This window comes from Mus musculus, chromosome 4 (assembly GCF_000001635.26).
Source record: "Mus musculus strain C57BL/6J chromosome 4, GRCm38.p6 C57BL/6J".
Classification (NCBI taxonomy): Eukaryota; Metazoa; Chordata; class Mammalia; order Rodentia; family Muridae; genus Mus; species Mus musculus.
This window is the reverse complement of record NC_000070.6, coordinates 141,007,675-141,032,154: the sequence shown is the minus strand read 5'-3', so window position 1 is coordinate 141,032,154 and position 24,480 is coordinate 141,007,675. Positions and strand designations below refer to the sequence as shown.

Sequence of the window (24,480 nt, the reverse complement as noted above, 5' to 3'; positions counted from 1 at the left end):
AATTTCCTGGCAGTTCCTGTTACTTGAGAATCCCCAGCACGGAGTGTTTCCCAGGACAGGGCTTCAAAAACAGCCTGGGCAGGGCGGCCTCCAACAGCTATGGTCCCCGTGCAGGACTCATAGAGTGGTGAAAAAGATGCCTCCCTTGTCCCCCACCTCCACGGATTTGGGTGGAAATTACCACATATGGCCAGTAGGTGGCAGGGCAGCGCCTGAAGAAGGGCCTCACCCACCACCAGAGACAGGCAGTGCCCTCACCCTGAGAAAGCTGTCCTTGCCATGGCTGTATCATGTTCCCAGTGAGCCATGCGCTGTGGCCCCTGGCACCACCTTTCCTGGCCTTGTCAGTGCCCACAAGCCTGTATTCTCTTCAGCTTCTCTGACAGTCTGAGTCCCAGAGGTTTTTTGCATCCAGCCTTATTTCCTCTACACAACCCTCTAGCTGTCTGAACAGAGTTGGAGAGATGGCCCAGCAGCTAAGAGCACTTGCTGCTCTTCTAGAGGACCTGGTTTTGGTTTCCAGCATCCACACGATGGCTCACAACCATCTGTAACTTTAGTTCCAGGGAATCCAATGCCATCTTCTAACCGCCAGAAGCATCAGGCGTGCACATGGTGCATAGACATACTTGCAGACAAATATTCACACACATGAATAAACCTAAAAGTTTAAAAAATAACATTCGGGTTGTCTATCACCTGGGCTTGGGGGTCCCCATTGTCCCCTTAGCCCTCAGTGCCACAGCTCACCTGGTCAGACCAGTGCCTGTGCCTGTGGCTTTGGCCCACTGTCACCGTGTCCCAGCCTCCAGGCTACACTGCTGGCCTAGTTCTCCCCCTCCCTGGATGGCTGCTGACCATCCTCCCCAGGGGCATTCCTGTTCTCATCCCAGGCCACTGGGGTTCCCTGTTGTCTTCACAGACCTGAGGTGACCTCAGCACAGCTTCCAGTGCCCTGCCCTGCAGTGACCTGGTGGCACGGCTCTTAGCTCTGGGGTGTTTGTGCCTTCTTCTGACCCGACGTCTGCAAGGAACCTTGTGGGCCCCTCCTAGTGTGTCACATAGCCCTGCTCTGGCCCTCAGGAGGCTGCATGGCGGGAGCTTCAGGCAGAGCGGGCCCAGCTGCAGGGCCAGCTGCAGCAGGAGCGAGAGGAGCTGCTGGCACGGATGGAGGCCGAGAAGGAGGAGCTGAGCAAGGAGATTGCCGCGCTGCAGCAGGAGCGGGACGAGGGCCTGCTGCTGGCAGAGAGCGAAAAGCAGCAGGTCTGTGAGCTGGGGAGGGGGGTGGGGAGTAGTGGGACAGCTCTGGGGCTCTCCCCCTCTGCCCAGCGCACCCCCACCCAGCAGCTAGGAGTGCAGGAAGCAGCCAGGTTCTTCCGGGGTCTCAGCTCTCACTGCAGGGCAGGAGAGTTGGAGGCCTAGCACAGTGACAGTGACAGGTGGCACAGGGCATGCTGTCTTCCGGTCTCCTGCCTCCGCTTGCCTCAGGCTGGATGCCTCTGACTGGGCTGTGCCCATAGGCACTTGCTGATCCTTCCAAATTGTTAATTCTTGGTTTTCTGTAAGGTAATGGAGCAGGTCAGACTTGATTATCTCCTGCTTTGTCGCCCTGGGCAAATCACATTCCCCCTGAGCTACAGCTTTCTCATCTGTAACTGAGACTCAAGGAAGTCTTCACCTCCAGGGGGGAAGTTGAAGCATCAGTTAGATCTGTAGATCATGTCCACACCCGGGTTCTGCTGCTGTTCCTTAGCAGGCGCCTCTGCCCTTCGTCCTCCAGTGGTGGGCCATTGTTGCGAGCCAGCACCAGCGGAAGGCTAGGAGAAAGGCCCAGCCACACCCTAAGGCCTGTCATCCTTGCCTCTGCCTAGGCCTTGTCCCTGAAGGAGTCCGAGAAGACGGCGCTGTCGGAGAAGTTGATGGGAACTCGGCACAGTCTGGCTGCCATCTCTCTGGAGATGGAACGGCAGAAGCGAGATGCCCAGAGCCGGCAGGAACAGGACCGGGTAGGTAGGCAGCCCAGCTGGGCCTGTGACCAAGGGGAAACCAGCATGGCTTGAAGGGGCTTGTTAGAGTGGAGGGCCTGGAGATGCTGCCAGGTTGTGTGGAAGGTCCAGCCCTTCCTTCAGGACCCCCAACTGAAGGAGGTGGCCACCAGCTCCACCTTGGTGAGACTACTAGTATAGAGAGGTGAGCTTCAAGGAAGGCACCGAGGTTTGGTAGGCCCCTGGGAGGGCTAGTCCTGGGGTTGAGCAGTGCAGCGGGGTGGGTGTTGGGGGCCACGTCAGGAATAAGCGTGAGGATCTTGGTCACTTCAGAACACACTGAACGCCCTGACATCTGAACTTCGAGACCTCCGGGCCCAGCTGGAGGAAGCCACTGCCGCCCATGCCCAGACGGTGAAAGAGCTGGAGGAACGGACGGGGAACCTGGGCCGGCAGCGGGAGGCCTGCATGCGGGAGGTGAACTGACGCTACTGTCCTGGCATCACTGAGGGCTGCTGCGTGTATGCTGGGGCTGGTTCTGGGAGTCCTCCTGCCTGCGTGAGGACAGACAGTGGTTACCTCAGAGAGGGGGCTGTAAACAGTCATTAGGCACCTGATGTTTGCATTGGGGGACTCATGTCAAGTTCAGGCACTGCTGAGCCCAGCATACCTTGTCCCGTACCTACCGTAACTTAGGTCAGCCACTCACCATAGATCAATGGGGCAGTGTTGGGACCACGATATCCTCTAGCCAGGGAGGGAGGTGGCCTACTGGCCCCTCTCTGCCATGGTCCTAGCCTGAGAGGCCCTGACCCCATTTTCTGGACGCACAGGCAGAAGAGCTGAGGACTCAGCTGCGTGTGTTGGAGGACACCCGCGATGGGCTGCGGCGGGAGCTGCTGGAGGCTCAGCGTAAGGGTCGGGACAGTCAGGACAGCTCCGAAGCCCATCGCCAAGAGGCTAGTGAGCTGCGGCGCAGCCTGAGTGAGGGCGCCAAGGAGCGGGAGGCCCTGCGGCGGTCCAACGAGGAGCTGAGGTCTGCAGTGAAGAAGGCGGAGAGTGAGCGCATCAGGTGAGAGCGGCAAGGGACTGCCTGCTTCCCGTGCCCCATTCTCTAACTCAGTGGCCCTCAGCCTTCCTAAGGCTGTGACCTTTAATACACTCTTCATGGTGTGGTGACCCCAACCATAAAGTCATTTACACTGCTACCTTATAACTGTAGTTTTGCTACTGCTATGAATTGTAATGTAGATATCTGATAGGCAGATTGTATCTGATATATGACTTCTCCTTCATCCCGCAAAGGGTTTGTGACCCACAGGTAGAGAGAGAACCACTGCTCTAACTGAACCTTGGCCCGGACCTCACTTCACCCCATGGTTAGGGAATCATGTAGATGGTGCCGCCTACCACAGAGAGTGGACAGGTGGCAGCAGAGAGATTGGGTCACACTCAGGCCTCCCCTGTGTCGGTCACCCTGGAAACTGAACCCCCACCAGAGACACTGGTGTGCCTCTCTTCCTCCCAAGGTTGTTCCCGAGCCGCACTATGTCAGTGCAAGGATTGTCATATGGGCAGGTGCTTAGGCTATCTCGGGGCCAGACCAACTCAGACCCAGGGCAAGCCTTGGGCACAGAACTACTGTCCCAGAACAGCCTCTGCCTTGCAGCCTGAAGCTTGCCAATGAGGACAAGGAGCAGAAGTTGGCCCTCCTGGAAGAGGCTCGAGTGTCTGTAGCCAAGGAGGCTGGAGAGCTGCGGGCCTCGCTGCAGGAGGTGGAGCGATCCCGGCTGGAGGCTCGACGTGAGCTGCAGGAGCTTAGGCGACAGGTACATCCCTGGCTTCTGCCCTTCCACAGGCTCTGGCCAGCAGCACCCATTTCAGGAGACCAGTTCTACTGTGTGTAAAAGCAAAATCTTTTACCTGCCCTTGGCCTTCATGAATATGTGATTGACTTTTTCTGGGGAGACGCAATACCCTGGCCCCACATACACCAGCAGACCAAAGTAGTGGTTGCACCAAATGTCTAACCTGATGAACCAGTGGGTTTTGACCGGGGTTACTGCAGGCTTTGAGGGATCCTCTACCTGTGAACCTCTGTGCCCTGGCTCATATTCAGACTTAAGTGTCCCTAGAGGGAGCCCTAGCATCTTGTCCAGTTTTAAAGAAGCCTGACCAGTAAAAGACCAGCTCCCAGGAGCTGGGCCAAGCAAGCAAGCTGACCTAGAGCTCAGTACTTACTTTTACAGGCCGTGTGCTGTCTCCATCTCTACCTACCTTAGTGTTGTAAGATTACCCGCACATGGTGGGGCATGTAATCCCAGCTACTATGGACACTGAGACCGGAGGGTCGTAGGTTCAAGGCCTGCCTGGGTCTTAAGACTGGTCCAAGAGCAGTGTCAACTTACTGAGACTCTGTTCAAAATACAAAGTAAAATCTCACCAGCTCAGTAAGAACACTTGCCGAAAGCATGCAGCCCTGCCTTTGCAACATAGAACTGCCAAGACATGAAAGTCGGGGCTGAAGAAATGGCTCAGTAGTTAAGAGAGCTTGCTGTTCCTAACCTGGGTTTGGTTCCCAGCATCTACATGGCAGTTATGTGTCTGTAACTGCAGTCCCAGGGCATCCAGTACTCTCTTCTGACCTCCACAGGCACATATGGTACACAAATGGACATGCAGGCAAAACACTCATACATGTAAAAATAACATCGTAAAATTTTTAAAAAGGAAAATATCCATAAGAGGCTGGGGGTTCAGCTCTGTAGCAGGGTGTTGCTCAGCATGTGCAAACTTTGTGTTTGATTCCCAGCACAAGATGGGAGACACACACACACACACACACACACACACGCACGGAACATGAACGTGTGCAGTGTGCTCCAGCCAGACTGTGAACTTCATGGGATTATCATGTGTCAGGAAATACTGTTTCCTCTCTGGTTCTGTTTCATTTTGTTTTGTCCCAGCCATTTTGTACCATTTGAAAAGGATCTGGAGAGCCATCCTTGCCTTAGCAGAGACAGGAGATAGCTCAACTTGTCTGCGTGCTGTGCCGAGCTCACCTCTGACTTGATCTCCCCCTGTCACCAGCAAGGCTCAGTCAACACTGGAAAGTTCAGGCTTCCCCATTCTAGAAGGCCTAAGGAAAGGACCCAGTCTCCCTGGCCTCAGTGGAGGCAGCATGTGATAGCCAGAGACTGACACTCAGAGAACCCAGTCTCCCTGGCCTCTGGAGGCAGTGTGTGGTAGCCAGAGACTGATGCTCTGAGGTAGATGGTCCTCCTGGAAATGACACCTTCCCACCTAGGCCGCTCGCCCAGGGCCCTCAGGAGGACTGCCTGTGTTAGGCTCTGGCTGGGGCGGTGTGAAGGCTCCCTGGTTGGTCCCGCCCTGCTATAGTTCTGTGGGTGAGTGGACCCTGCCCCATCTGCTCCTAGGAGGAAACAGACTTAGAATAGACCCTCATGTTCCCCGTCTGCTGCTTGTGGGCTGTGTAGTAGGCAAGTCATTCCAACACCCTGGCCTCGTCTCTTCCATTCTATCAGGTTAAGCTCACAGGGACAAATGAAGGTCGGCTCGGTTGGTGTAGGTGTGTGGACCAGCTAGGCACACGAGCACTCTGTGGCTGCCTCTGTAGCAGGGAACAGAGATTCTGGGAGCTATAGTTCCCGGCTGTAGTCACTCAAGCAGTTGGATGTCAACTCAACCTCTTGGAGCTGTTGCCCCTCCCCAACCCACCCAATGAGTGACCTGAGCTCTGCGAGTTCACCAGGGCAGGCTCCCGTGGGCATGGGCGGGGAGTTAAGGTGACGCCTGTGTCCTAGGTCAGTCTGTCCTGGAGCCTGCTGGCCAGGACTGGGCAGACCTGCAGGGCCTCCCTGCCTGTTCTGGTTCACAGATGAAGACACTGGACAGTGACAATGGCAGGCTGGGCCGGGAGCTGGCAGACCTGCAGGGCCGCTTGGCCCTGGGTGAGCGGACGGAGAAGGAGAGCAGGCGAGAGGCCCTGGGCCTACGGCAGAGGTTGCTGAAAGGCGAGAGCAGCCTGGAAGCCCTGAAACAGGAGGTAACTGGGCAGGAGGGTGGGCTGGCCAGAGGAGGGTGGGTCACTGCAGGCCTGACTTCCCTCCAGAGTGAGACCCTCTCAGTTGTATTAGTACTAACAACTGAAAGAACTGTAGACCCAATGTGTGCAGATCGCCAAAAGGTGGTGGGGAGGCTCTGAAGACAGCCTTGCTTGATTCTCCCACAGCCTGCGCACGAGGTAGGTAATGTGAGCCCCATTTTACCAGGATAACCAGACAGGCTCAGAAAGGTCAAGGCATCTGCCCAATGTCACACAGCCACCAGGTCTCCTGGTGGTCGGTCACTCGCTCTCTGTGCTTCTGCATACTTCTCTGTCAGTCGCGAGATTTGGTGAGAGGAAGGTGCTGTGCTCACTAGAGGGGCTTTCCTGGGTAACCCAGGAACAGCTGTAATGCCTCAAGTCTGTAATGGATGGCCTTTACCCGTGTAGCCCTACTCTGTGCCTGTCTCTCCCCTCCTCCCCGAGTGGTGAGCACTAAGACACTAGTGGTTGGGACCGGGGCTGGCTTGTGACTCCCGGCTTTATCCCCACCCAGCTCCAGGGTTCCCAGAGGAAGCTGCAGGAGCAAGAGGCCGAGTTCCGGGCGCGGGAGCGAGGCCTGTTGGGCTCCCTGGAGGAGGCGCGTGGTGCCGAGAAGAGGCTTCTGGACTCTGCCCGCAGCCTGGAGCTGAGGCTGGAGGCGGTGCGGGCAGAGACCTCAGAGCTGGGGCTGCGGCTGAGCGCGGCCGAGGGCCGGGCGCAGGGTCTGGAGGTCGAGCTTGCCCGCGTGGAGGCGCAGCGGCGGGTGGCCGAGGCCCAGCTAGGCGGCCTGCGCTCCGCCCTGCGCCGGGGCCTAGGCCTGGGCCGAGTGTCCAGCTCCCCAGCCCGGGAGGCGCCTGCTGGAGGTGAGTCCCTGAGTCCACCCAGGGTGCGGTGGCTCTCTGAGGCCACGCCCCCTCCCGGATGGGACTCCAGCTTAGCCTTGCTAGGGAGCTTCGTTTGCCCTTTCTGAGTCTTTGAGCCTCATCTTCTTCATGTGTTTGTGTGAGCACCTGTGTATATGTGTGTACACGTGCACGCCTGGTGCTGGGAGAGCCCAGAAGAGAGCATTAGATCCCCTGGAACTGGAGTTACCAAAGAGAGTTGTGAGCTGCCATGTAGGCACTAGGAATCAAACCTAGGTCTTCAGTAAGAGTGGGTGGTTGTAGCAGGTCAGTGGAGGCCCACACCAGATCTCTGAGTTCAAGGACAACCTGGCCTGCAGAGAGTTCCAGGACAGCCAGGGCTACACAGTTAGAAACCCTGCCTTGAAAACCAACAATGACAACAACAACAAAGGCAGCCAGTGCTCTCAACTTATCTCTCCAGACTGGAACCCCACCTTCCTAATGGATCTCTAGCATGGCATTTCAGCTCTGTACCCCACACCAGGCCAGGGTTCCCCAAATCATCCTCTTTTGAGGCACAGCCAGGGCTGACCTTTTCCCAGAGGTGCATAGAAACCATTCGCACATTCAGTCCTCACCAAGCATCTAGTGTGTGCACAGCATGCCACTGGACTAGCACAGGAAACAGGTTGACAGACAGGTCTCTTAGGAAGCTTGAGTCTAGATGTAGGAAGAGCGTGTGAAGGAGAGAGAGAATGTGCTGGCCACACCGGGCAAGCAGAAGTGAAGGAGAGACTGCTGGTTACTGCAGCCACTGTGAAAGAGCTCGAAGTTCCTCAGAACATTGAAATAGAGTCGTTAATGACAGGAGACCCGACATTCCCACTGCTCGATGCAGAGCTAGAAAGCACTGCAAACACGAGTGTGGTAGACACGCCCACAGCAGAATCTAGCACAGATTGTTCCCAGTAGCCAAACATCCGTCAGCAGGAACACATAAGCAAGAATCCAGCCTGTGCAGTAGTATTCAGCCATTAAAAGGAATGACTTCTTACACATGCTACAATGCAGATCAGCCCTGAAACGTTGCACTCAGTGAGTAAGAGGAGGACAGACATGAGTCCCTCACAGAAGAGTCCATAGAAAGAGCAAGCAGATTCAACATTACCAAGATCAGGAAGGAGGCAGTGAGAGCTGCTGCTTCAAACCTGGTTTCTGCCTGGTTCTCTTGGTTGGCCAGGCCTGCTCTGTCAAGGCACTGTGGTCCTCAGTACCATGAGAATAGACTCCCCAGATCCAGGGATGCTTGTGGCCTCGTGACATTGTGTGGGTTCAGGGACCACGTTGTTTTGTCTCGGTTTTTGGAGCAGGGTCTCATTCTAGCTGTCCTGGAACTCACTCATTCTAAACTGGCCTTGTAATCAGGAAGTCTTCCTGTCTCCGCCTCCCAAGTGCTAGGAATACAGTCATGTGCCACCATGCCTGGCTGTCTTGAAGTATTGCCGTAGGTATTTGATCCATCTGATAGATTCCTTAGGAACAGTGGGCTAGTTGGCACAGAGTTGGCAGCTTAACATACAGAATTGGTGAGGCCAGAAGCTGAGGGCTGAGGTGCAATGTGTATGCAGTAACAGAGCTCTAGTGCTCACATGGCTTCTGGGTCATCCCTTTTTATAAGGACAGCACGTGAATATACTCCATCCCAGATCACACCTTACAGGGGTTACGGTGGGTGGAAACAGCTCCATCGTCATGGCGCCTATCTGATTCATTCAGGGGCCTGGGCTTGATCCCAGCACTGCATAAAATTGGACATGAGGAAGCATACCTACAATCTTCATGCTCAGAAGACTGAGGCAGGAGGATTGTAAGTCCTGTCCAGCCTGAGCTACATAATGAAACCCACACCCATCTAGAAAAGGAAGAGGGGCTTGTGGGTCTCAGTGGCAGGGTACTTACCTAGCACGCTCAAGGCCCTGGGCTCAGGCATAACACCCACAGAGCAAAAAGCAAACAAAGATTAAAGCAACACATTTCAAATAATATATATTTTGTCAGAAACAAAAAGGCAAAACGAAAATGCAAGGGAGGTAGAGCTGTTTGCTGTGCAGACCAGCGTCCTGCGCGGCTCTGGTGAGCAGGGGAAGGGAGCGCAGAGGCCCTGGGTCCATTGCCAGCGCTCCCATGGCTGCTCACAGCTGTCCTTAACTCCAGTTCCAGGGGCCTGACTCCTTCTTCATGCTCCATGGGCACAGCACACTTGTGGCACACACATACATGCAGGCAAAACGCCCATACACATACAATACAAATAAGCGGGGTTTGATGGTGGGCGTCTTTAATCCCAGCAATGAGGAGGCAGAGGTAAGCAGATCTCTGGGAGTTTGAAGCCAGCTTGATCTGCATAGTGAGTTCTGGGATAGCCAGGGCTGCAAAACAGTGGAGGGGGGGGTCCGGGAATGAGAATAAAAAGAACTATTTTAAAAAAATAAGGAAGTTGGGCTTGAGTGGGGTGGTGGTGGCGAATGCCTTCAATCCCAGCACTAAGGGCAGAGGCAGAGGCAGGTTGATCTCTTGAGTTTGAGCCCAGCCTGGTTTACAGAGCAAGTTCCAGGATAGCCAGGTCTACACAGAGAAACCCTGTCTGGGGGAAAAAGGGGTGGGGGGTGGGGCAGGCTTAGGCAGGAAGAGAACCCAGCTCCCTTTGGGTTGGGAAAGCTCCCAATGGGTATCCACCACCTAGTGCCTGCTGTGCTAACTATATATTCCCTTCCAGGAAGTGGGGATGGTCTTAGCAGCCCCAGTCCTTTGGAATATAGCCCTCGGTCCCAGCCCCCCTCTCCAGGGCTCATTGCCTCCCCGGCACCTCCAGACTTGGACCCAGAAGCTGTGCGTGATGCCCTCCGAGACTTCCTGCAAGAGCTGCGGAGCGCCCAGCGGGAGCGGGTGAGACTGGTGAAGATGGCCGGGTGGGGAGACCAGGGCCTAGGAAAAGAGCCCTGTTGGTCTGAGCAGAGGTCCTCCTCTTGCCTCTCTGTTGGGGATACAGGATGAACTTAAGGTCCAGACCAGCACCCTGAGCCAACAGCTGGTGGAGATGGAGGCAGAGAGAGACCATGCAGCCTCAAGGGCCAAGCAGCTGCAGAAGGCAGTCGCTGAGAGCGAGGAAGGTGAGTCTTCCCTCCATATCCTTCTCCCCTCCTACACTCCTAGCAACTGAGGTGGGAGGCTGGGGAATTGGTGTCCTGTCCTATAACCTGACGCAGGACACCTTCCCTGGACAGCCCCAATGGGCCCAAACCTACAGACCCTCTATGGTCCAGGCAGAGCTTGGAGAGGGTGGGGTACAGATTGGGCCTTCCTGGCTTGCCTGATGGGACTGGGTGGTGGCCACAGCCTGGCGCAGTGCAGACAGGCGGCTGAGCGGGGCCCAGGCAGAGCTGGCACTGCAGGAAGAGAGTGTGCGACGTAGCAAGCGGGAGTGCAGGGCCACGCTGGACCAGATGGCAGTGCTGGAGAGGAGCCTGCAGGCCACCGAGAGCGAGCTCCGAGCCAGCCAGGTGGGCAGGAGTGGAGGGCCCGTGGGAGCAGGCCCCAGGGTTCTCTGTGATCCTCTGCCTGAGACACAGCCTGTGGGGACAGCCTGTGGCTCTTCCCTTGGAGCAGAGCCTAGTCCTGTGTTGAGTATTCATGTGCTTCAGGGAGAAGGGCTTGGGCCTGAGTCAGACAGAGGTTCAGATATGCCGTGGGACAGCCTGCTCTCCAGCTGTCACCCCTGGGTGGGGGTCACCTGTAATCGCCACACAGAGGCAGTACTCATAAGCTTTGGGCCAGGGCCTGGATCTCTGAATGTCTGCACAAATGGCGGCGCATTGTTTGATGTGTAGGTTTCTGCATGTCTGTGTCTGGGGCAGGAAGCCCAGGCCTTGTGTGATGACAGTCCGACCTCTCACAGCTGAAGCCCCCTGCCCTCTCCAGCCGCCCCGCCCCCACCCCCGCTGGGGCCAAGCTGGGGCTGGAACTGGATTGTTGTGTCTGCAGCTTCAGCTCTGGCTCGGGGCCCAGCAGCCCCTGGGGGCTGGGAGGAGGCCAGGAACAAAGCTGGGTGGGATCCAGAATGGGGGCCCCTCTTCCCCACAGGCCAGCCAGGGCAGGGAGGGCTGTGGAGAAGCACAAAGCAGGACCAGTGAGTCTCTGGGGTATGCGTGCGGATTGAATGGTCCCAAGTTCTCCCTGCCCTGTGTCCACTCTGAAGTTCCCTCTGCATGGCGTCCTGAGCAGGGGGGTTGGACCATTGGTGAAAACTCAGAGCGGGGGCCCTGCTCCTCCGCAGTAGCTGCCAGGTTCAGCTCAGGTTTCAGATGTGTTTCCAGCCATGTCTGGAAAGCCCTTTTGTAGAGCAGGGAAGGGTCCAGCGTCTACATTCTGCAACTCCCTCCCCAGGGAGTTTATGAGGCCCCAGGTAGTAGTGTCACCTCTGGATGCCCCCCCCCCCAGTACAGACATATTATAGTCACAAGACACCTTAGCTTCTGCTTAAAGAAAACAACTCTGGGACCCTCGTATCTGCTTAGCCTGTGACAAATGGGGAAACTGAGGCCTCAGCAGTGACAGGCTAGTCCCAGGTCACACAGTCCTTGAGGCTAACCCTGCTTTGTCCCAGTGGTGCAGAGGAGTGTGGGGAGGCATGGGGTGGCATCGGAGCTGAGCCTTGCTACCTACAGGAGAAAGTCAGCAAGATGAAGGCCACCGAGGCGAAGCTGGAGAGCGACAAGCGGCGGCTGAAGGAGGTGCTGGATGCCTCTGAGAGCCGCTCCATCAAACTGGAGCTGCAGCGGCGCGCTCTTGAGGGCGAGCTGCAGCGCAGCCGCCTCGGCCTGGGGGACCGGGAGGCCCATGCGCAGGCCCTCCAGGATCGGGTGGACTCCCTGCAGAGACAGGTGGGCCCTCTCCCCCCAAGTCACACCTACATGGCCCCTGCCTAGCTCTGTCCAGGCACTGTGCAGCCCCCCCTCCCAAGTCCGTGAGGACGGCTTTTCACCTCAGCTTTCCGAGGCAGACAGGTAAAGTTTCAGAGGGGTGGTGTCCTTGCCTGCCACACAGCCAGGTTGACGGAGTTCTGGACAGGGTGATCAACCCACAGTGGGGTGAGGCCAGGCTACAGTAGGCTGAACGGGTGGGGGTCTGGATGAGGTGCAGAGAGAGCTGAGAGGCATGGTTCACACTCTGTGGACATCACAGTGGGAAGGGAGCCCTCGACCGTCCTCTACCTTCCCAACAGGTGGCAGACAGTGAGGTGAAGGCAGGGACCTTACAGCTGACAGTGGAGCGGCTCAGTGGGGCACTGGCCAAGGTGGAGGAGAGCGAGGGGAACCTGCGGAGCAAGGTGCAGAGCTTGACAGATGCCCTGACCCAGAGCAGCGCCAGCCTCAGCAGCACTCAGGACAAGAATCTGCACCTACAGAAGGCCTTGAGTACCTGTGAACATGACCGCCAAGTGCTACAGGTCTGGGGGCTCCGTGGTCTGGCATAGAGCTCTCTTTCTTCTAGTGAGGGGCCAGTGAGAGGCAGCCAATAAGAACAGGTGTGGAGGGACCTGAGAGTTGGCCAATGGGGCTGTCAGTCAGGAATTCTGGTCATGAGGTAGGATGGGCCAAAGGAATTAGCCAGTCATGAAGCTTAGGGGGGATGCTGCCCCACCGGTGAGAGAAGAAACCGGCTAGTAGGGGTATCAGTGGCTGTCACTTTCACACAGGTCAGTGAACGTGACTGGCCACAGGCTAGACCAGTTAGGTGCTCTGCCCTCCAGATGGGTAGACCGTGAACCTACGGAGAACTATCAGAGGAAAGCCTTTTCTCAGGCTGCCAGTCTGGCTTGGTACCATCAGCCCTGTCTCCTAGGAACGGCTGGATGCAGCCAGACAGGCATTGTCTGAAGCGCGAAGACAAAGCAGCTCCCTGGGTGAACAGGTGCAGACTTTGAGGGGCGAGCTGGCCAGCCTGGAGCTGCAGCGGGGCGATGCTGAGGGCCAGCTGCAGCAGCTGCAGCAGGTGAGGCCTGGAGGGCCTCTAACTCTAGGGGTGCCCTGTGTGGCCCTTGGCATAGGGTGGGTAACCCATTTCAACTTCACCCCAAACCTTGACCCAGCCACCTATGAAGAACCATGGCTCATCTGACTCGTTCCCATATCCCTCCAAGAACCACGTGGCCTCAACTCTTTCCGTACACAGGCCTCACAGTTGCCTACTATATGAGTGGGCACTGTGGGCCAGCACCTTTGCCCCCACGTTGAGATAGTCACCCTGAGGTGTGGTGGGATGAAGGCCTGCCTGCTTGTGCTGCAGGCGCTGCGACAGCGGCAGGAAGGGGAGGCCATGGCTCTGCGCTCCGTCCAGAAGCTGCAGGAGGAGCGGCGCCTGTTGCAGGAGCGCCTGGGCAGTCTGCAGCGAGCCCTGGCCCAGCTGGAAGCTGAGAAACGTGATCTGGAGCGCTCAGCCCTGCAGTTCGACAAGGACCGTGTGGCCCTCAGGAAGACGCTGGATAAGGTGCCTGCTTCGCTAGGACATCCCTAGGTTTCCCTGGTTTCCTCTTGTCAGATTATCCACAGAGCTCCTCTGAGCCAGCCCCAAGAGCCCTGTCTACTCTATATTCTTTTTTTTGTTTTTTGGATTTTTCGAGACAAGGTTTCTCTGTGTAGCCCTGGCTGTCCTAGAACTCACTCTGTAGACCAGGCTGGCCTCGAACTCAGAAATCTGCCTGCCTCTGCCTCCCAAGTGCTGGGATTAAAGGCGTGCGACACCACTGCCCGGCTTACTCTATATTCTTACCTAGGTGGAGCGGGAGAAGCTTCGAAGCCATGAGGACACCCTGCGCTTGAATGCAGAGAGGGGCCGCCTGGACCGCACACTCACAGGAGCTGAGCTGGACCTGGCCGAGGCCCAACAGCAGATCCAACATTTGGAGGTGAGCCTGCCCCTCCCCCAGCCTGGCCCCCAGTGCCATTTCCATGCAAAGCACAAGAAGTCCTGGGGGTGGGGGTGGCCCATGGCGTGAGCTTCATTGGGGACCCTGACCCAGGATTGGAAAGCACGCTGTCCGAGCAGCGAGATAAGGGAGGAGAGACTGTGCCGCTGCCATGCACGCTGGGTCTGAACCCTGATTGGCAGCCCCTGTCTGTAGGCACAGGTGGATGTAGCCCTGGAGGGGAACCACAATCCGGTCCAGCCAGAGGCGGGTGAGCAGCAACTGGAACTGCAACAGGAGGTTGAACGCCTGCGCAGTGCCCAGGTACAGACGGAGCGCACACTGGAGGCACGGGAGCGGGCCCACCGCCAGAGGGTGTCAGGGCTCGAGGAGCAGGTACAGTGGTCTCCCCTGAGAGAAGGCGGGGCCAGGGTGGAAGTGTGGGGCTGGAGGGGAGGACTGGTCATGACCTCTACAACTTGAAAAGAGCAAGCAGATCGCTGCTGGTACCAGCCCCAGCCTCAGTATCTCGGGGCCTAGGGCTTACTCTCTGGCTCCAAGCCATCAGACCATCTCCCTCCACGGCATGCTTCCCTTAGCAGCCTCGGGCTCTCTGAGTAACCTGGGATCCCAGGGCAAAGAGGCCTCTTTGCCAAGAATGCTAGCAAGAGCCCAAGGAGATGACGCCTACTGGCCAGTGACGTCACTTCTGGCTGGCCAGGTGTAGAACGTGGCTGCTTGGATGGGCCCAGCTTGGTCACAGACACTGCTGCAAGAGCCTGGCCCAGCCAGATCTCCCTTGCCTCTCTCTGGTCCTCCTTAGGCCAGAGTCCTCCTCTCATAGTGCCAGGACTCCTAGACAGCCCAGTAATGGCAGGGCTGGGAGCGGACACAGGGGTCTTGCTCTGTGGAATGATGCTAGGCAGAGGTGCTTCACACGGCCCAGCCTCTGAAAGGATAAGGATGCCAGAGCATAGACACCTTGCTGCCATGAGGGGCAAAAGAGAAGCAGAGGCCTTCCGGCCCTCAGGAGGCAGGTGGCATGGGCCCCGTTCTCTCAGCCCCCGTTCTCTGAAGGCAGCTGGGGCCTGGGCCGCTGGGCCCTTCTCTTCTCCAGGTATCCACACTGAAGGCACAGCTACACCAGGAGCTTCGCAGGAGCTCGGCATCCGTCTCCCTACCCCCTGGCACCCCTGAGAAATGAGACCCTTCTAGTCCTGAGCAGGTCCCCTGGGCAGGAGAGACACCCTTTGTAGCATAGCCTGCCCAGGGCCTGGTCATCAGAGTGCTGTGTGAGGGAGCTGGGGTGGCAGAGATGATGGCTTCTCAGAGTTGCTACAACCTGTACTACCCCGGGCCTCTCCTGGAAGAGCCTCTTGATGGCCCAAGGCTGCATGAGCCAGCCAGGGGCCAGGGAGAGCACTTGTTTCTGGCAGCAGCAGAACAAGGCTTCCCCAGAAAGGCTACCTGAGCCAGAGCAGCCCCCAGCGTCTGTCCTTGACATCCTGTCAGAAGCTCCCTCGTGACCTTAGAGCCCTTGTATTTTTATACTTTTTTATAATGTTGACTGTGGAGAGCGTTTGTGCTTTTTGTAACGTGACCTGTTTTCTAGATTTGGCTGTCCACTCAAATGCTTCCTCTATCTGGGAGGGTGGGGGCGGAGGCTTCGGTTAGCTGAGCTCAGCAGCCTCACAGGGCGTGATGAACCTCTTTCTCCATCTGGCTTCAAGCAGAGGGTGCTGCGCCCATCCCCATGAACTTGGGTGCCCTCTGGATAGTGCCAGGGCTCAGATACAGCTTGGTCTAAGGCACCAGGGCAGGGCTGGCTGTGCACCGTCTCGCCCTGGCTCTGTTGAGTGATGCTGGCCAGAAGCGCTCCATGTGGCAGTCTGTGCTCCTGTGTCATGGTATGACAACACTGAGGCTCACAGAGCACCTGACACCCACTGCTGTGAGCCTCTGGGGGACAGGGATTTTACCTATTACATAGACCTGTGAGGAGGGACCCCAGAACAGCACAGGAAACACTCACAGTGATCCCTGGTGCTCACAGGAGGAACCGCAGTGACGTGTGTGTTTCTACATGCGCGTGAAGAGTTGCATCTTGGGAGGGAGTGTCAGGCCCCCTCCTCTAGATCACAGATAGAGGTAGTGTGATATGGGACACAGAAGTGGAGCCACCTGACACTCTTCTAAGGAGCTGGGTAGCCTTGTATTTGGGACCAGCAGTATTGGTGGCAGTCAAGCTGTCCCTGGACGCAAAAGTGACCGTGGTCTTTTGTAAAAACTTTTATTATTTTGTATAAAACAGAGGTGGTCCATGCCTGGGGGCGTAGGAAATCCAAGCAGACCAGCTGGGTAAGGGGCACAGCCTACCTGAGGAGACTGAGGAGGGCTGCCCCCAGGCACTGAGAAGGCACAGTGAGAAGCCCAGGCCCCACAACGAGGCCTTGGATGAACCCCACTAAGGGGTGGAGACTGGACAGTTAGGAGCCCCCACTTAAGGATGGGGAGGGGCCCAAGGCAGCTGTGACCACACTCCCCAGGGTAGCAGCCCACTGATGTCCGGGATGAAAGGGAGGGCAGGATGGGGAGAAAGCACCAGGTCAGGCAGGGCCTGAGGTGGATCCGAGCTGGGTCCAGGGCTCGAATCTCACACCAGCTCCACCCTAGCAGCCCCCACAGCTCCTGGCACAGGAGGCAGCCACAGATTGGCACAGGCCACTGACGGCCATCACGCCACACTTGGAGAACTTGTCTCGGCACAGGTCAGCTGTGGAAGGAGGGGAAGTCAGGGCGGGAACTCACTGCCCCATACCAATGAGGATGGAGGAGGGGAGCCTGCACCAGCCTGCATGTGGGTTTGGGCACATATTCCATGCCAGACAGTAGAGGGAGACGATGGCCAGGTAACTAAGTGGGTGGAGGATGCTGCCAGGACAAGGGTAGAGGCTTTCCTACCTCGGAGAAGTTCCTCGTGGGCACAGACAGTGCGGACACATATTTCCTTGTTGACCACATACACTCGGCGGAGGCTGGGAGATGAACCAGGGATGCTCTCAGCCACACCCTTACCTACTGCCATTGGGAGAGCCCAGGCCCAGACCCTCCCTCAGAGTTAAGCTCATCTGCCCCAATCCCCTCTTCCCTGGCTCAGAGCTGCCCCTCATAGCCCTCACCTGTAGAAGCAGACCTCATTGAGACACTGTTTGCAAGGCTTGTGGATGGAGTAGAGGCGGGTGCACGGGTACTGTTCTTCGCGGCAGTCTGGGGACGGGTGGGTCAGACTGGAGGCTCACGCATGAGGTCTGGGTCCCCACGCACCCTCAGGCCCTGCCCAGATACCCACACAAATCCAGCACCCGGTGGATGGCATAGGACCGCCCAGCTTTGTACCTCACACAAAGTCACAGTCCCAACTGGAACACCAGCTGACAGCTACCCCACTTGGACACTGGAATATCACACTAGCTCACAGGCTGCTTCCCCTCCCCACTAGGTAACCAACTAAATACAGAGTCTTCAGGCCCCTCCTCTCAGGCCCTCAGCTAAGTGGCACTCCGTTGGGCTTATTGGTCATTCCTCACCTGCCCATTGGCACCACACAGCCCAGGGCTATGACACCAAGACAGTGCTGGCCCCTACCTAAGCTCTGGCCAGATGCTAGTGAGGATGCAGGGTGAGAGAGCCCAAAGCTGCCTAGGGGCAGGTCTGCCCGCTCCCCCATCTAGCATCCCACTGTGGCTAAACCCTGCAAATCCCAGTCCCTTTCGGAAGCCATTCCGGCTTTCTCCAGCTTACCAAGAGGGCCAGGCTCGGTAGGCTCAGTCTCCAGGTCCCCTGCAGCTGCTGGCTCTGGCGTGAGTGTGGAGAGATAGGGGTTACTGGGAGGGGGTCTCTTCAGGCCACTCCTCTCAGGGCCAGCCCAGACCCTCGATCTTGAGGCACAAGAGGAGCTGGGCCTGGGGAGACAGCATTACCTGGGGTAGGGGCTGGGATGACTTCCTGTTGAACTTGCTGCTGGGACTGGAACTGCTCTTCAGGGGTCCGAGGACTCACTTCTGTAGCAGGGAGGGTGGAACAAGGCTTCTGCTCACGTTCCCCTGCAAGGTCCCCACAGGTCCCCACCAGGCGGCCAGCCCCACCCATCCTACCCCAGACTTTTACCTTGGTAGTCATAGTAGTCTGCGTTGTCTGGAAGTGAAATAGAGACAGAATGGGTGGGGTCAGGCTGTCCATGGGATCAGGCTAGCCCACGGCCCCAGGAGAGTAGGGGGACCTACCCCTGGGATCCTACCACCCTACCAAAATGGGTGCCTGGCTGTGCATGGGGTGAGTGGCAGGTAGGTGACATGGCAGCACTGGGGACACTGAAGGGATCATCTCTTACCAATCTGGTCGCCATAGTGGTTGTACTGGACATGGTCCGGGAATGGGGGGAGAGGATCCAGGTCATATTGGCCCTGAGCCAGCAGGCCTGCCGAGAGGAGGGGGTCACATGTAGGCACCCCGCATAGGAAGGACTAAGAGAAAGTAGGTGGTGGTTCTAATCCTACACCCTGACAGACTCACAGAATCCCAACTCTGAGTCCTGCCCAGGTCAGTTCCCTTCCCTTGCCAGCTCCTCTGCCCTGGGCAGCCTCCCAGCTGCTCCAGGAACTCTGCTAACATTTCAGGTCTGCCGGGCTATCTCACCTACCTTCCCTGCTGGATGTGTCTTTTTTTTTTTTTAATAATTTATTTGTGCTTTATGTACATTGGTGTTTTGACTGCATATGTCTGTATAAGGGTGTTAGATCCCTTGGAATGGAAGTTACAGACAGTTGTGAACTGCCATGTGGGTGCTGGGAATTGAACCTGGGTCCTCTGGAAGAGCAGCCAGTGCTTTTAACCACTGAGCCATCTCTCCAGCTTCTTGCTGTGTATTTCTATCATAGCATTCAACACGCTATGAAATTTACCAGGTCTGCTTGTCTGATATTTGCCTTGTCCCTAGCCCGGGCATGTGATGGGTGCCTGGTGTGTCCGCCTAATTCACAGCTGTATCTTCTCACAGTAGGAAGTCAGCATAGGTGTGTTCAGTGAGTGGCTCCCAGGTCCGGCAGAGCCTTTGCAGTCCCCACTGAGATCTCCTTATGTGATGGATAAGACCCCTCAAAGGCCAAGACTGTACAGAACAGTAGAGCCCTACGTGAATCTAGCACCCAGTGCCTGGTCTCCCCACCTTGAGGCTCCTCCACTGTGTGGTGCAGGGCTGGAAAGGAGCTGGGCCCCAGGGTTCTGGCAGTGAGGTAAGACAAAGAGTCACACGTGAGTGCCACCCACCCCACCCATCCCCACTTGCTTACCAGGCATGAACAGCAGGAAGAGGCAGGCGGCTCTCATGGCCATGGAGTGAGGAGGCGGTGGTGGCGTTGAGGACAGCTAGAGAGAGAGGGAAGGAGAGCGAGCTAGCTGCATGCCAGTCCAGCTGGCCCAGGATGAGAGAACACATTTCTCTCCCTGATTGAGACTATGCGAGGGGCGCTGAGAGCCAGGCATCTGGAGGCCGCCGGGGAGGGACATCTGCAGCCATCCTCCTGTGAGGCTATAAAGCAAGTTCCAGAGCTTTTTTTTTAAAGATTGGGTCTTGCCTGGTGGTGTTGGCACACACCTTTAGTCCCTGCAGAGGCAGGCGGATCTCTGAATTGAGGCCAGCTTGGTCTGGCCTACAGAACGAATGAACTGCAGAACAGCCAGGGTTATACAAGAAGCCCTGCCTTCAAAAAACCAAAAGAATAAGACCTCTTAACAAGTGCACCAGACACGACTCTGTCCTGCTTACTGAGGCGACCTCTCTAAGAGCCACTTGCCCCACCCTGGCTGTACTCAGCTCAATCCTGTCTACCCCTGGCCCATCACCTCCCTGTGTTTCAGATGGACTATGTGAATTCCAATGACCTCGGGCACATCCTCAGGGTACCAGCCCTGCCCAGCCCACAGTCAGCCACCAGCTTGGCAGCATCTGCCAGGCCTGCCACCTGCTCCCAATTAGCCCCTGGGCCCTGAGCATGGCGCTCAGCAGGAAAGCAGGAAACCACATGCGTTCAGGCTCCAGGAGCCCCCAGAGCAGCCAGGGCTGGGCAGGACTCCCAGCTCCACCAAGACTCCTGCCAGGTCCAGGCCTCCCAAGACCTGGCTGTCTTCACTACAGACACGAGCACGCAAGCACGAGACAGGCCTGTTTTGTCTGCAGGAAGCATGGAGTAAGAGCTGGAGGAGGTGAGGGCGCCTCTGGCTCCCAGCATGCTAGTCGGGAGAGGCTAAGTCACTCGGGCCAGGGGTCTCGAACCTTTGACATGACACTGGATAACAAGAGTGTGGTCTTGGTGACTGGTCACAACTTGCACAGGCTATGTCCAGGATGAGCGCAGCCTTCAGTGCTGAGGCGGCTGGCTATCCCCTGCCCTAGTCAGTGGATGGTGATTTCCAGATGCTGCCCACGGGCATATCCATCCAGAGGACTTCCTACCCCGTCATGGGAAGTTCTTCCATACAGCTTGAACCCCAGTTCTGATGTAGATCCCCCTGGGAATCTAGGGAGAGCAGGGGAGAGGCAGAAGCATGGTATCTAGCCTCAGTTTCCCTAAGATTTCCTGAGATTCCTTGATACCTTGCCCATTTCAGGCACCTCCCTCACACATCCTCTCTCTGGTGGGGGCCTGAGGTTCTTGTCATCTTAGACCTTTTCCCATAGGGACCACTGCTCCAAATCCCCACTCTTTGAACTCTGGGCAGCCTCATGGTAGGGGGGTCACCAGCTCCATCCAGACCGGAGGTTGACAACAGTGACCTATTGGCTGCCAAAGTGTGTCAGAGCCTTCCTCCCACACTCTCACCCGGCCCAGGCTTAAGGCAGGGACTGGTGCTCATTGGCTAACAGCGGCATGAAGAAGAGAATAATGAATCGCTCCCAGGGGACCCAGACAAACTCTAAAACTTGAGTTTGGGAGGCCTTAAGGAGGCCAGGAGCATTCGGGATAGCTGACCCACCCCCACCTCTGGCCCTTTCCACAACTTCGGCCTTATCCCTAGCCCCAAGTCCCTTGGCTCCTCTGTGGTTCTAGGGAAGGACCGGGAGCCCCCTCCCTGGCTCAGACCGAGGGGGGCCCACAAGATGCTGCAGAGCCCTGCTGTACAGCTGGGAACAATCAGCCGGCGGAAACTTGCTCAGACGCTCACTGGCTCTCCATCTCGGGTCTCTCTTTGTCTCCGCGACCGACCCCCGCCCCGCCCTCCACATCCCAAACGCTGGGGGCTGGGGGAAAGGGTAAAAAAAAACCTGTCCTCCAGCACCTCCATTTCTACTGACCCCTAAGTTCCAGCTCCCTGCTTGTCCTATCTTGCATCCCCCCCCAACTTGCCAGATGCTCCTTCAGCATCCGCTCCATATCCTGGAACTAGGGGTCCCCGAAGTCTCTCCAGCTCCTGGATCCGAGCTCGGAGCATTGTGCTTAGACACCCCTGGACGTGCCCGACCCGCGCCTACCTGTTGGGGCCTCTGCGCTGTGCTCTAGTGCGGCTGAAAGTGCCGCCCCGCAGCCAGAGCCCCCCTACGGCCCCCAAGGCCCACGCCCGCCCCTAGCCCGGAGTCGCTGGGTCCTAGAGAGCGCCGCCGCCGCCACGACGCACCCTCGAGGCTCCAGCCCCTCCCCAACACCGCTGGGGCTCGGCCTGGGCCTGATACTAATAGAACCAGCCAACGGGACACCCCTCTTTCACAGATACCTCTCCACCCAGAGCCCAGAGGTCACGGGGCTGGAAATGAAACCTTGCTTGCTTTCTCCCATCTCTCCTTCCTTTTTCCCTTTCTCTCCTTCCTTCCTTTCCTCCTGGCACAACAGATGAGGCAGATTAAGGGAGATCGAGTTAAGCAAACACCCGCGTCCAATTCCAACAATCCCTCACCACTCTGATTTGACCCTGGGAGTTGACCTCAATCCAGGAACAGTCCTGCCATTCCTTCTTAGCCTCCCCCTGTTCTCCGTGTCCCATCCCAGACACTAATTCTTATCCTGGGGGTCCAAGTTCTGCGGTCATGGAACTAAGTCTGCTGTGTACTTCTTGACTCTGGTCTACTGATGACCTGCACTGCCCTGCTCTGCTCTATCTATTGCAATGTAGCAGGGACTTTGTCAGCCAAGGAGAAGAGAGTCTGGGGTCAGCCAGCTGTCCCCTGCTGTCAGGTCCACTTGAGCAGGAAGTGAACCCACCTGGCAGAAATGTTCTTTCCTTTCCTTTTTTTCTTTTTTTGGTTTTTTGAGACAGGGTTTCTCTGTATAGCCCTGGCTGTCCTGGAACTCACTCACTCTTTCTGACCTCAAACTCAGAAATCTGCCTGCCTCTGCCTCCCAAGTGCTGGGATTAAAGGCGTGCACCACCACTCCTGGCTGGAAATGTTCTTTTCTATACTCAAGAGGAGGAAATTGAGGCCCCATGGTTACCAACTCTGGGTACTGGCCCACTTCCCTGGCCCTAAGGATCCAGGCAGGTGTCTGGGGCAGGGTTAGGGTTGGGTTAGGGTTATGTTAGGGTTATGTCTCTGTTAGGGTTAGTGTTGGGTTAGGATTAGTGTTAGGTTAGGGTTAGGGTTGGGTTAGGATTAGTGTTAGGTTAGGGTTAGGGTTGGGTTAGGGTTAGGGGTTAGGGTTAGGATTAGTGTTGGGTTAGGGTTAGGGTTGGGTTAGGATTAGGGGTTAGGGTTAGGATTAGTGTTGGGTTAGGGTTAGGGTTGGGTTAGGATTAGGGGTTAGGGTTAGGATTAGTGTTAGGTTAGGGTTGGGTTAGGGTTGGGTTAGGATTAGGGGTTAGGGTTAGGATTAGTGTTGGGTTAGGGTTGGGTTAGGATTAGTGTTGGGTTAGGGTTAGGGTTAGGGTTGGGTTAGGATTAGTGTTGGGTTAGGGTTAGGGTTGGGTTAGGATTATGGTTATGGTTAGGTCTCTGTTTCTGGGTTAGGGTTGGGCGAGGGTTAAGGTTTGGGTTAGGTTTAGGGTTGGGTTAGGGTTTGGGTTAGGTCTCTGGTTAGGGTTAGAGTTAGGGTTAGGTCTCTATTCCTGGATGACTCCTTGTTTGTCAACAGCCTCACTTGGGGTTAAAAGCTGCTTTCGGGCCAGACTGACTTCACGACTAACTTCCTGTCCGCTGCTTTCACCTTTAGGCCTGGCACATGCCTGCCCATTAGAGCCACAAGTGACAGCAAAATCTTCCCAACTCTGCCATCCTGACAGTGGTGGTTTGAATGAAAATGGCCCCCATAGGCCCATAGGGATTAGCACCATTAAGAGGTGTGGCCTTGTTGTAGAAGTGTGTCACAGGGCAGGGGCTTGGGGTTAGGATAGGCTTTGAAGCCAGGCCCACTCTCTTCCTGCTGCCTGAAGATCTACATATAGAATCCTCAGCTACTTCTCCAACACTTTGCCTGCCTGCATGCCTCCTGCCATGACAATAATGGACTGAACCTTTGAATGGTAATGCAGTCCCAATGAAATGTTTTCCTTTATAAGACTTGCTGTGGTCATGCTAGGTGTAGGGCACGCTTTTAATCCCAGCACTTGGGAGGCAGAGCAGGGGAATCTTTCTGGGTTCGAGGCCGGCCTGGTCTACAAAGTGAGTTCCAGGATGGCCAGGGTATCAGAGAGAAACCCTGTCTCTTCACAGCAATGGAACCCTAAGACACTGACCTCCTCACCATAGCACAGGGTCTAGCTGCACTTAGGTACCCGGGTATGCCTTTCACTCCAGACTGACCCAACATCCTTTGAGCTCTGAGTGGCCTGTGAATGGCATTAGACTTCCAGGAACAAGGCTGGAGGAGGCCTAGGAAGAGGACACGGCCCTTCTTTCCTGTCCTCCCTACCCAGGAGCCAAGCCAACTGGCACCGCCGAACAGAGGAACCTGGCCAGCAGCCTGCTGGAGGGATGACGCCGATGCACCCACCCTTCCCAGGGGACAGGGCTTGTGGTTCTGGCCGGGAGACCTGGGCTGACAGCCTGGCTTTATCTGAGGAACCAGACTACAAACACATCCCAGGATATGGGAGTGGCAGGCAGAGAGGACAGGCTCTCTTTGAGATGGCATCAGACTCTAGATCAGACTCTACACAGCGCCAGCCTGAGGCAAGCCTGTGGCTCCTCCCTCCCGCAGGCAGGGCTAGGAGGTCTAGGAATGGAGAACCTGAGGTCAGACCCAGTGCGGCCACTCTTGTGACCTCAAGCCTCAGTTTAGCTGTGGCCATCTATAAAATGGGGTTGGGCCTTCAGCTGTAGGGTACAAGATCGCATGAATAAAAGGCTAAACTGTGTGCAACGTGCACTCCACTTATGGTAGGCATACTGTCAGATGAAAAGGACAGTCAGGTCAGAGACAGGCATCCTGTGTGAGCAGGGAACCTGGGCAGTGGCACACATCGCAGCGTCCATACAAGACTGTGGGAAGCCACATGTGCCGTTGCAGAGTGGCACTGACTACTGCTGGCCACCACGCATAAGATTGGACAAACAACCAATGTGTACATATGCAGTAAAGTTTTTTGCAA

At 56.6% G+C, this 24,480-nt stretch overlaps 2 protein-coding genes across 13 annotated transcripts in view; one reads left to right on the top strand and one right to left on the bottom strand.

Moving 5' to 3' along the window:
- Positions 1-15,518, top strand: part of Crocc (ciliary rootlet coiled-coil, rootletin) — a 43,979-nt gene extending 28,461 nt beyond the window's left edge. For 5 of the 7 annotated variants that reach the window (XM_006538800.4, NM_001145958.1, XM_006538801.3 and 2 more), the window contains 17 exons: positions 1,084-1,263; positions 1,872-2,006; positions 2,319-2,462; positions 2,819-3,057; positions 3,655-3,814; positions 5,887-6,054; positions 6,611-6,959; positions 9,718-9,887; positions 9,991-10,111; positions 10,338-10,501; positions 11,666-11,881; positions 12,223-12,447; positions 12,843-12,992; positions 13,287-13,487; positions 13,774-13,905; positions 14,122-14,301; positions 15,023-15,518. In XM_006538800.4, coding sequence (XP_006538863.1) covers positions 1,084-1,263; positions 1,872-2,006; positions 2,319-2,462; positions 2,819-3,057; positions 3,655-3,814; positions 5,887-6,054; positions 6,611-6,959; positions 9,718-9,887; positions 9,991-10,111; positions 10,338-10,501; positions 11,666-11,881; positions 12,223-12,447; positions 12,843-12,992; positions 13,287-13,487; positions 13,774-13,905; positions 14,122-14,301; positions 15,023-15,109 — 3,021 coding nt within the window. In that variant the 3' untranslated portion in view covers positions 15,110-15,518. Of the gene's footprint in view, positions 1-1,083; positions 1,264-1,871; positions 2,007-2,318; positions 2,463-2,818; positions 3,058-3,654; positions 3,815-5,886; positions 6,055-6,610; positions 6,960-9,717; positions 9,888-9,990; positions 10,112-10,337; positions 10,502-11,665; positions 11,882-12,222; positions 12,448-12,842; positions 12,993-13,286; positions 13,488-13,773; positions 13,906-14,108; positions 14,302-15,022 lie in introns of those variants that run through there. The other 2 variants (XR_881420.3, XR_001784132.2) reach the window with 2 other exon arrangements.
- Positions 15,519-16,178: 660 nt separating this feature from the next.
- Mfap2 (microfibrillar-associated protein 2) lies at positions 16,179-21,731 on the bottom strand. 6 transcript variants are annotated; one of them, XM_006538612.4, is made up of 9 exons: positions 20,237-20,495; positions 19,254-19,329; positions 18,296-18,382; positions 18,073-18,099; positions 17,886-17,966; positions 17,707-17,760; positions 17,085-17,172; positions 16,867-16,940; positions 16,179-16,678 (listed from the first exon to the last, which is right to left on the bottom strand). In XM_006538612.4, the coding sequence occupies exons 1-9, from the start codon at positions 20,243-20,245 to the stop codon at positions 16,575-16,577; spliced, it is 600 nt and encodes a 199-aa protein (XP_006538675.1). In that variant the 5' UTR covers positions 20,246-20,495; the 3' UTR covers positions 16,179-16,574. The 6 variants fall into 6 exon arrangements, 5 of the variants coding, with proteins under 5 accessions (XP_006538675.1, NP_001155271.2, NP_001356221.1 ...); NR_161285.1 differs by lacking the exon at positions 20,237-20,495 and adding an exon at positions 21,434-21,474 and having other exon boundaries at positions 16,181-16,678; positions 17,085-17,238; NM_001161799.2 differs by lacking the exon at positions 20,237-20,495 and adding an exon at positions 21,673-21,731 and having other exon boundaries at positions 16,181-16,678.
- Between the last annotated feature and the right edge of the window lie 2,749 nt (positions 21,732-24,480).

Bases quoted from the DNA above. Each gene is read 5' to 3' on its own strand.
- Mfap2 (XM_006538612.4), bottom strand. The intron at 17,761-17,885 runs GTAATGCTGTCT...CACTCACGCCAG, and splicing joins CATCCCAGCCCCTACCCCAG to AGCCAGCAGCTGCAGGGGAC. The intron at 17,173-17,706 runs GTAAGCTGGAGA...ACCCGTCCCCAG, and splicing joins TACCGAGCCTGGCCCTCTTG to ACTGCCGCGAAGAACAGTAC.